Source organism: Homarus americanus, unplaced genomic scaffold, assembly GCF_018991925.1.
Source record: "Homarus americanus isolate GMGI-L3 unplaced genomic scaffold, GMGI_Hamer_2.0 scaffold48354, whole genome shotgun sequence".
In the NCBI taxonomy this organism is placed as follows: domain Eukaryota; kingdom Metazoa; phylum Arthropoda; class Malacostraca; order Decapoda; family Nephropidae; genus Homarus; species Homarus americanus.
In genome coordinates, this window is record NW_024723833.1 from 1920396 (window position 1) to 1931467 (window position 11072).

Genomic DNA, 11072 nt, shown 5'->3' on the forward strand with positions numbered 1-11072 from the left:
ACAAAAAAGACAGTTTGACTTCTTCATTCATATACCCTTTAATTTTAATACATCCTACACCCTGTAATTCTCCATCACTGTACCCTGTTCAGGATCATAAGCTTTCAAAAATTCTTAAGTTGTTTCTTAAAGGCCTTTGTTAACTAGTCTACAGGTTGACACTCTAGGGTTCCCATGACTCCTTCCTCACATGATTACCACCATATTCCAGAAGAGAGAGAAATACTGACCTTAACTTTTTGCTGTGCAGTTACAATATGGCTCTTTTTGACTAATTGCTGTGCTCTTGACATAGTGGGTTTGGCTGCAGGTGCAGGATCAGCTGGAGGTTGTGTTATGTCAACTAGATCTAATGGGCCTATCTCCCCAGTAGCCAAAGGTCGTGGGATCTGGGGTCGATATCTTTTTTGGAGACGTTCTTGCATGGCTTTTCGTTCTATCCTGTTCACCCTCCTGGACAAAAAATGGAATTTACATTATACACAAAGTACATCATAAACACACTACTGTATAGTCAACAGGGTTATATTTAATAAACTGGTGTGGTGACTCACACATAAGTTATGAAGGTCTATATGATCTAGTTAAAGTCACCTGATTTTTTTTTTTTTTTTTACGGGGAGTAGCCCACCCGGGCACAAGTCATCGACCCACAACGGGGCCTGGGGGGTAAAAAATAAGAGTAAAAAGAAATTAAAAATAGAAAAGAAAAAGAGTATATTAATCTACACCACGAAGATGCTGGAAAACCAGCCTTTTAAAGTGAGACAGATTGTATAAGTATGGAAACACAGAAGAAGGCAGAGCATTCCACAGTTTGGCTGTGTGAGGAAAGAATGATGTACAGTGATCCCTCGGTTAACGAATTACCTTCCATAAGATTCTTCACTTTGGTTAACGAGCAAACCCTCGGTTAACGAATTCCTTACAAATTTTTCCCAACATGCTTTCGCCTGCATTTGGCTGCCCACCAGCTGTAGTATTAGTCCACCAATACAGTAATCGGTTTTAGGGCTTAAATTCCTTACCATTTTAGTACATATCAAGAAGGTTGTACTATTCAATAATTTAAAAAATTTTATATTAAATTTTTTAGTCATTTTAACAATTATTGAACATACAATAATTGAAGTACAGGGAACTAGTTTTTTGCGCGCTAAACAGCCACTCAACACAACAAGCTTGGTGTCAGTTTGTTTACCAGTTCCGAGGAAGGAACATCTTGTTTGAGACTCTTCAACATTAACGCTTTTTTTTCTGTGTTTCCAGTCAAATTATTGGTCATTTTGAAATATATTTTACATATTGACAATATATAATGCAGTGCAGTGTTGATTTAAAGAAAATAATCTTGAATTACACCAAGTGAACTAAAATTTTATGGGTGAAATGGCAGCATGGGGTGACTTCTCTTTCACCCCAATGACTTTTCTTCTACCCCTTCTCCTCCACCCCCATTCTAATTCCCATCAACATCATCATCAACCAGGAGCCTTCTACATGCACACCTCAAAGTAAGTGTACTTTATTGCATTTATTTTTAGTTTGTATGTAATTTTCGGTGAGCTGGAACCAATTACCCAAAAACCCATTGAAACAATGGTTTCGGTTAACGAGCAACCTTCTGGAACGAATTGTGCTCGTTAACCGAGGGACCACTGTACTATAACGGATTATTCTAGTGTGACCAACATCCACAGAGAAACAGTGGGCAACGCGGGTAAGATGTGTGTTACGAGCCCACGGCCTTGCCGGCAGTACACAGGATGCCAAATCCACTAACATTGACCGTTAAAGTACCTGTAAAAGAGAGAGAGTGAAGCAACATTGCGACGAAGAGAAAGGGAAGAGAGATTGTCGACTAAAGGAGGAGAGATAATAAGACGAAATGCCTTTGATTCCACCCTATCTAACAGTCGGACAGAAGAAGAGCCACCACAGGTATGAGAGCAGTACTCCAAGTTAGGATGAATGAATCCCTTATATACTTGAAGCAACTGCTCAGGAGTGAAGTAGCTACAGCATTTGTACAGCATTCCCAGCTTTCGGGAGGCAGCTTTAGCAATGTTCAGGATGTGTGGCTTCCATGACATATTAGAGGAAATGGTGAGGCCTAGCATATCTATTTTAGAATTTGGCAGAATGATAGCAACCTGAAATGTGATTGGTGGGAGATCATCTAATTTGGAAAGTGTAATTGGTAAATACTGAATTTTATTACTATTGAATTTAACCAAGTTTCTACCTCCCCATTCGGAGATGCTGCACAGATCCGCATTGAGAGATGTAATGATATCAGCTCCAGAAACAGATCTAGTTTGACAATTAGAAGGAAGGGGAAAATGTGAAGAAGAGTGAAGAGTAGAATCATCAGCATAAGAATGGATAGAATTAGTTGTAGTGTGAAGTAAATCATTGATAAAAAGAAGGAAGAGAGTAGGTGAAAGAAAAGAACCCTGTGGGACACCACTATTGGTAGAGAAAGAGGGATAGATCGATCCCTCGACAACAACTGCCACAGATTGGTTCTCAAGGAAGCTAGAGATTAGAGAACAAAGTGGGGGAGAGAAACCATAAGAGGGAAGTTTAGAGAGCGAAGACTTGTGCCATACCATGTCAAGTGCTTTGGAGATTATGAGGGCCACGACGAAACTTTCCCCATAATCCCTTAGAGAGGATGACCAAGGATGGGTGCAATAGGAGAGCAGATCACCAGTAGATTTCGCTTGGTGAAAGCCATATTGGTGATCCGACAAAAGAGAATGGCGTTCAAGGTGATGGAGAAAATGGGAGTTCAAGATAGCTTAGAAAATCTAACAGGGATGAAGTTAGGGCAATGGGGTGATAGTTAGAGGGGTTAGAATGGTCACTCTATTTTGGTGATGGGCTGAACCGAGGCATGCTTCCAAGAAAAAGGAAAATTTGGGTTCTGAGGCAAAGGCGAAAGAGGCGAGCAAGTACAGGGTCCAGAACTTCAGCACACTCCCTGAGAACACGAAGGGGAATTTCATCCGGTCCAAGCGCCTTACTCACATCCAACCTGGATAACACACCAGCAACCCTACGAGTGGAGATTATAGGAAAGTGCATAGGTTCAGTAGGAGCAGCAGGGGTAGGAGGGATAGAGTTGGAATCATCGAAGGTGGAGTTAGAGAAGAATAAGGTGCCAAAGAGATTGGCTTTAACAGGGGGAGAGTTGGCTATAGAGTTATCAGGTCGGAAAAGAAGGAGTGCAGAAGTTATTACAGATGGTTAAGGACCAGTTTAGAGGGGGTGGGGGAGGCGGTCGTGCCCAGTTTGATTTAATAGAAATAAGGTTGTGATCAAAAGACCCCAAGGGGGCAGAAATTGAGTTAGAATAGTGTGAGGCATTAGAGGTAAAACAAAGATCGAGAATGTTAGTAAGTTGATCGTTTCGATCAGGAATGCTTGTAGGGTGTTTATTTGTTCCAAATCTTTCAGTAAGGAAAAAGAGCGCACCTTGGCTCCACCTGGGTCATCCCTTGCAGAGACAAGCCACTTTCTGTGATGTATATTAAAATCCCCAAGGTAGAGGATCTCAGTATTGGGGTGTGAGGACAGCAACGACCCATAGCAAGAAGTGAGATAGTCAGAGTTCCAAATAGTTGGCAGAGTTGGGAGAACAGTATAGGAAAAAAAAAAAAAAACAGTCATAGTTGGAAGAGATATTTTGAGTCAGATGACATCATAAAGGGAAGATTCAAGATCCGTGAGTTGAACTATAGGTGTACATAAGTGTGTTGCAGTTGGCACATACACCTCCCTTAGAACGGAAAGAGGTATAAAGGATGTAGTGGAGATTTGAAAAGGTTTGGGTGAAGCTGCTTTGGTCAGTTGAAGTTCGGATAGTAGTAAGAGGTCGAGGGAAGAGGTTAATAGATGGTGCTCCACAGAAGGAAAATTGGATCTCAGGCCGCGAATGTTGGAATAATGAAGTGTGAAAAAAGCCGATCCTCCAGCAACCGCGGTGGCGTCAGTTGAGGCCCCAGTAGTTTGATGATCATCAGGTTGGCCCTGGGGTCCACAGCTTTCCCGACCAGTAGGATCCATCCGAAAAGGCCCCGCTTCAATATTATTGTCAACTGATACCATAGGAGAATAAAAGAACAGAAAGAATAGAACAGATCAAGAGTGAGTACGATTATATATGTTGTGTTGTCAATAATAAGCGAGACAATTGAGACCCTGCAATTGTGTATAAATGAGGCAGAAAGACAGATTAGCAACCTGGGATTTGGTGAAAAAAATTTTGATGCCATATGGCAGCAGGGTCTACCATTAGACAACAAATTATGCTTCCAATATCTTCCCAGGCGGTAGTACCTCCCTGTTTGGTAGCTGCCTACTACCTACTACAGAATCAATTTAAGGAGAAAAAAAAAAGGTACAAAAGAGTTGGAGAGTGAGAGAGATACAAAAAGATATGAGGGTGAAGGAATACTGAAGTGGTGAAAAGGAAGAAAAGATCAGACATGAAATATTAGTCGCGAGAGAACAGAAAATTAATGAAAGAAACAAAAGGTAACCAAATGTTGGAGTTCAATATTCTTTACCATCCAAGAATCACCATGTTCTTACTTTTTTCTGATCTGCTTTATGGAGTCACTACATGCATCAAGAGGTTTAAACCACCGCTCTGTCTGATTTGCAGAAAACCTCTTTGTGGTGGTACTTGGCTCCCCACTGGTGTGAGGTGGAGCACCCTGTGGAAAAGTGCGTGTTGAAACAGGAATAAATTTTATATTATATATAAAAATAATAAATAAAAAATTTACAGTAGTTTCACTCTCTTCCATTTGCTTTCTCATATAACACAAGGTGACTGGAATCAAGACCAACACAGACTATATCATTATTCATAGTCAATCATTCATTCTGACCATTGTAACAAATATATGTTCTGCTATGATGTTCCCTTTACAAAACACAGCCCCAAGACTTTCATTTGGTTTGCCCACTGTTTCATACAACCTAGTTCAAAATCTGTCTGTTTCCCATAAACCACCTAATACAATGCTCTCTGTATATGTTCACCACTGTTTACTGGATATCCATCACCTTCCTACCTAATACCTCACTCACATCATAATTCCATCATTTTTTTTTCAGAGGTGTGAAGTCTTCTTTCATCCATCTCTGAATTATACTTTTTTATTCAATCTTTATTCCATTTTCCCTGAATATGTCCCTATCACCCAGGCAAATCTGATTGGCCCACTATCTGAAGTCCTCTCAATTCTGAATTTCCTTCCTGCTATTGTATTTCATATTCTCTGCACCCAATTCACCTCACGTACTGCTTTCATGCATATAATTTTTCACTTCTAATTTACTTCCTTCTTCATACAAAAATTTTACCCCAATTATTTCCCCACAAGTCCCCATTCTCACTTTCCCATGTATACTGTATCTATAGTAAAACTTTCTTTCCTGCAGATACTCTATAATTCAATAACCATTGTTACATTCACTGACATATCCACTCTCAGAAACATGACACATTTCACTTGCTTCTGTGTCTCCATACAAGGTTGAATAGCATATCAGATCATTAATACAAATATATTGCATATGCACCAGGGTGGGCTAAAAAAATAAATCATACATAATTTTGTTTCCCTGATCCAGCCCATACTAAAAGTGGAAAACCAATAAAGAAAAAATTAAGATTCTTAAAGAAACAAACAATTGGTAGCAAATATAAAAACAGAAGCATTATTTTCCTATTTTGTTATTTAAAGCCATTATGAACAAATGATGACTATAAACAATTTAGCCAGAACAAGACATGAATAGGTGTGGGAAATAGGAAAAGGTAGCACATACAATAAAGATGACGGGTGCTAAATGACAGATTGAAGACAGAACCGAATGTCTCTTAACAAAACATCCAGAGTGTGTGTGTGTAAGATATATGGCTCACTGATGGTGAAATTAGTCTTCAATTTGGGATCACATTTTTACACTTATGGTAATGGACAAGTGTGAACTTTTCTTATGCTGTTCATGCACAAACTATTGCCAGTCAAATTGATTGAACAATGGATTCTGTGCACAGTTTACATAAGTTGTGACTGTGATACTGTTGTACATGTGAGGCCCATCTGATGATGATGGAATGTTGTAAAATCATGATGTCTTAAAGTACTGTTGTTACTATTTGATATTAACCTGATATTCATGGGTATGTATTAAATTAAAAATCCTTTAAAATGTAAAATGTGTTGCACATTTTACATTTTCAGGGGCATTTTTTTTTTTACGGTGATTAGCCCACCCGGGTGCAGGTCACTGACCAACTTCGGGGCCTGGGGGGCAAAAATGTTGTAATAATAATAATAATAATAATAATAATAATAATAATAATAATAATAATAATAATAATAATAATAATAATAACGATGATAATTATAATAATGATAATGATAATAATAATGATAATGATAATAATAATAATAATAATAATAATAATAATAATAATAATAAAGGACCATCATTAAAAAAGAAAGAAAAAAGATCAAGAGTGAGAAACAATCCATATATTTTTGTGTTGTCAAAGTAAGAGAAACAATTGAGACCCTGCAATTGTGTAAATAAGGCAGAAAGTCAGATCAGCAACCTGGGACTTGGTCACAATTTTTGTGGTGCCATATGGCAGCAGAGTCTACCATTAGCCGACACATTATGCTTCCAATATCTTCCCAGGCGGTAGTACCTCCCTGTTTGACAGCTGCCTACTACTTGTAATTATCTTTCTGATCACTCTGTTCTTGCTGGTCTTATGTGGTTACTTTTCTAAAACAGTGAATCCTGAATCTGGTTGAATCAAATTTCCTCTTGATAGTTTGTTTGCACATCCACCTCATTACTGTACTTTTATATTACAGTATACATTACCGTATATAATTAACAGATCCAATCTAAAGCAGTGATCGTGTATTATTATTGACAACAATATTGTATGTGGACCTCCAAGTTCTTCAATTGATTCATAAAGTAAAATTTCACTGATCACAAAAACTATTTTCCAAATTATTAATCTGTTTTCTGTGCGTTAATTGAGCTATTACATAAAAGAATTGGTAAAAAAGATTCAGGTGTTCCATTAAGCACCTTTAATACATGAAGGTTAGAATCTTTTCAGGGAGATTATAATGAGCCTTTCCCCTCAAGAGATAATACAGCACACCATCAAAAGAGGTAAAGATAAATTAAGAAGCAGGTAAACACTCTTATGGTGTGCAGTGGTTAATGGACAGGCAGACAAGGGTATTACTGTACTTAGTGGGTGCTGACCCATTAAGCTGATGTGACACCAGAAGGTCTGTGGGTATTGGCAATAGTTTTCTTTTTTAACTCTTCTGCTCTGATGGTTCTTGACAGCTACTCAAGCAACCTTATGAGCTACCACTTACCATTCTCAAAACAGAGAAATTAAATTCACAAATAAAAATATAATTCCCTGAAAAGTGATAATGCCATGGAAAAGTACACTAATGCAGTATGGATTGCTATAAATGGTTGATAAATAGAACTCAGAAGTTAGTCAAACTGATACAATTTTAGCAGGAAAACAAGAGCACTTTAAGCCCAAGTATACTGGAAGACTGGGAGACAACTTTTGAACTAGTCATAAATTAGAAATATTGTATAATGGTTGACAGATATCCAGCCATATATAGATAATTAAGCAGTACCTAACATACACATATTGGTAAGTATTTCAATCTCCCTTTTCATGATTTCAAAATATATGTACAAGACAAGACTGGGTAACATACTACAGCAACAATTATAACATCCAGTTATAATCTCAAGTTACAGGTTTACTTTATTTAAAAATATCTTGGATAAATATAAAATTTGTCCTCTTACATTTAAACATTTTTCCACTGTTTGTGCCACGAATTTGAGAAGATGAGGATCTGTATATCGAGACTCTTTATTGCTGGCTTGGTTGCTTAATGGTGGAGTGACCAGTCCTGAAGCAGACATCACAGCCAAGCACCCAACACCTCCAGCCCATGGACATAACACTGCTATGCCACCACAACTCAACTTTAAAACCTGAAAAACAACAGTTCTTTAAATACAATTCAGTCTTTTATATTTCTAAATACAGAACAAATTTGCTTCATTGTTTTCTGTATCAGCATCAAAGTTGGAAGTGTGTCAGGAAAATGAAACTAATTCCCAAACAAAAAAGGACCCTGGCAAAAATGTGTGATGATAACTAGAGTAATACTGTATAAGAATGATTGAGAACTGGGGAGATGGGATGCAAATGGACAGGGCACCAAAGCTGCAGATGACACTGTTTGGTGGGAAAAGCTACAAAATGTTGATTGAGTTTAAAATCATGTGTGCTAACAAAGTTGGTGAAAGTGAAAAATGACAAATGTAAAGAGAGCGATAATACCAAGAACAAGATGGAAGGATAATGTAACATACACAAAACAAGTGAGAGGGTGATGTTTGTTTGTTCTGGAAGGGAAGTGCCCAAGCCAAATACACATTTTACTGGTATAAGAATGAATAGATGACAACAAATAAATGGATTTAATCATGTTTTTTGCCAGCTTGCAAAATGTGGGAAAAGGTTTGACTGATGTATTTGTCAATTGAGCCTAACTTTTATATTAGTACAGCACTACTAGTTTATATTAAACAGTACTCCTGTATGATAAATCAGAGATTTTATTTAATACACCATTGACTATCAGAACATAACTAACCTACTTTAGTGTATACCTTACTAGGTGAGGGTAGTGACAATGCTATTGATCTAAAGCTCGTACAACATTATGATCATCAACATGCGTGTCCTTATAAACAGATTTGTTTGATATAAAGAAAATAAAAATGATCACTTATGTAATCATTCCTATTTAGCATGACACACACATACTGTAGGTATATTTTTAACATTTATTATTTAACTTATTTTAACTGACCAGCCTTTAGGGTACAATACCAAGACAACAGTATAAGGCCAAAAATGCAAACAAACAAAAGATAGAAAGTTGTGCCATCTCACCATGGATAACTGATATTTGGCCAGCACATGAACCAGTGTTGTGAAGGTGGTGTTGGGGGCGTGGCACACATACAAGTGGCCCATGCCCCCAGCTATAGCTAATATGCTCACAGCACTGCTGCGGACTACACCCACCACCACAGCATTGCCCCATTCTCGTGAACAACTGAAACAAAAAATATTATTAAATTTAGCAAGGAAAAATGGTAAAAGCATAACTGTAATGTACATTTCATACATTTACAAAGAAGCATGAAGCTTAGCTACCAGAAGCTTGACAATGAAATGACCTTTAAAGATTATGTTCAATTATAAGAACAGTACATCATTGTAAGGGGAAGAAAGGCAGTGCTACTTCAAACTGTATCTTGAAAACTTTAACATTGATATGATCAATATAATATACATCAATTAAAAACCTGGTGTGGGACAAGGAAAATGTTAATGTGCTCTAAGAGTTATTATATTCTAAATCTCCATTAGAAAGATAGCTCTTCACCTGGTAGTGTGATATAACAAAACATCCAGGAACAAAGCTCCATCTCTTAGTCATGCTTCCTTCACTACCACACTACCATCTGTCCACTGTGAACAATGTTATGTTCTTCACCTGTTTACTACCACTTTAGCATTACCCTTTCAAGTTCACTTAAGTTAATATGAAATAAATTTACATCATTGCAACGCTTAACTTCTACTTCATGAGTTTTATATACAATATAAACTCACCTTCCATGAACAGCTAAAACTTCCAGTTGAGCCTTCAAGTAAGATATGCCATCAGAGTCCTCCCATATTAAGGCTGGGCCAGGCTGCGGCCTTCGTGGTCGCCCACTTTTTGCCTTCTTCCACCATGAAACTTGTACACCGAGTCCTGCAATGTATGCTGCAGGAGGAGGAAACACACAACTTGGGGCAGAAATTTCCTCATCTTTGGCAATTTTTGAGACGACAGTCTGAACAATATTACATATTGGATGCAGCCCCCCACTTAGCTTAGCTAAACCACCTTGGATGGCACTTGTAACTTGAGCATCAATGACATCTCCGTTTGACAACAGGCAATCACGCAAATTTACAAAATTGAGGCAGATTCGTTTATCCTCTTGAAAACTTTTTACCATAGAAGGATCAACAATGCTTGCCATAAAGTCATCACCAGTAATATGCAAATCACTTGCCTCTATTCCTTTACAACCACAAAATTCCTTAGCATCATTCAAATTATTAGGAACATTGGTCCATACAATGACAGTATTGTAAAGGCCGACATCCTCAGGGATAAGCTTGTTGTGGCCTGCCTTAACTTTACGCCGAGTTGTCTTGACAGGGGAAGTGATGTCTGGTGTATCCCAATTATAGTCAAGCAACACTTCCTGGAGACACTTTTTGAGGATGTAACAGTGAGGTCTGTACGAGTCTGACGTATGGTGGCTGGCTGCACTAGGTTCACTACCAGTTTCTTTTCTGTCAAATGCTTTACAATATCTATCAGTAAGATCATTTTCAAAATCTTCGAAGGACTTTTTGTTAAAATCAATAAAATCTTTCCTGCTCGTATCAGGTTTGAAGTTAAGAGAGTCATAATATTTACAGGCCCATCTAACAACTTCAAGTCCCTTCTCGGTTTGCGCGCCAAATTCTGTCAACAATTTCAAAGATCCTAATTTCAATTTGGCTACATTCTGTTCCAGTTCACTTTCATTCTTGCAGGTTTCAGCAAAACTATTCACATCAAACAAAAGTACCACTTGAACAGAGGAAAACATGCCAAAAGTGTAATAAAACGCTTGATTTTAGCTATTTAAATGTCTGGCGTCTAGTGAACATCTTCCTCTGAACTGTCTCCGCGGCAAGGCATACGACACTCTGTACCTGCACCATCTGTACCAACCACTGATAAATTTAAATGAAACGTACTGTAATTATACTAACTTTGTTTACTAAAAATATTTTTTTTAATATTTAGTTGTTAAATTAGGCTAAAATTTACATTATTTGCTATGTATCGTGT

At 37.7% G+C, this 11072-nt stretch overlaps 1 protein-coding gene across 1 annotated transcript in view; it reads right to left on the reverse strand.

The window, feature by feature from the left end:
- LOC121863725 overlaps positions 1–10966 on the reverse strand; it is a 57258-nt gene extending 46292 nt beyond the window's left edge. Inside the window, exons 1-5 of the mRNA XM_042362474.1 lie at positions 9788–10966; positions 9059–9224; positions 7897–8088; positions 4600–4724; positions 231–453 (exon numbers count right to left, since the gene is read on the reverse strand). Coding sequence (XP_042218408.1) covers positions 231–453; positions 4600–4724; positions 7897–8088; positions 9059–9224; positions 9788–10827 — 1746 coding nt within the window. The 5' untranslated portion in view covers positions 10828–10966. The remainder of the gene's footprint in view (positions 1–230; positions 454–4599; positions 4725–7896; positions 8089–9058; positions 9225–9787) is intronic.
- Positions 10967–11072: the final 106 nt, after the last annotated feature.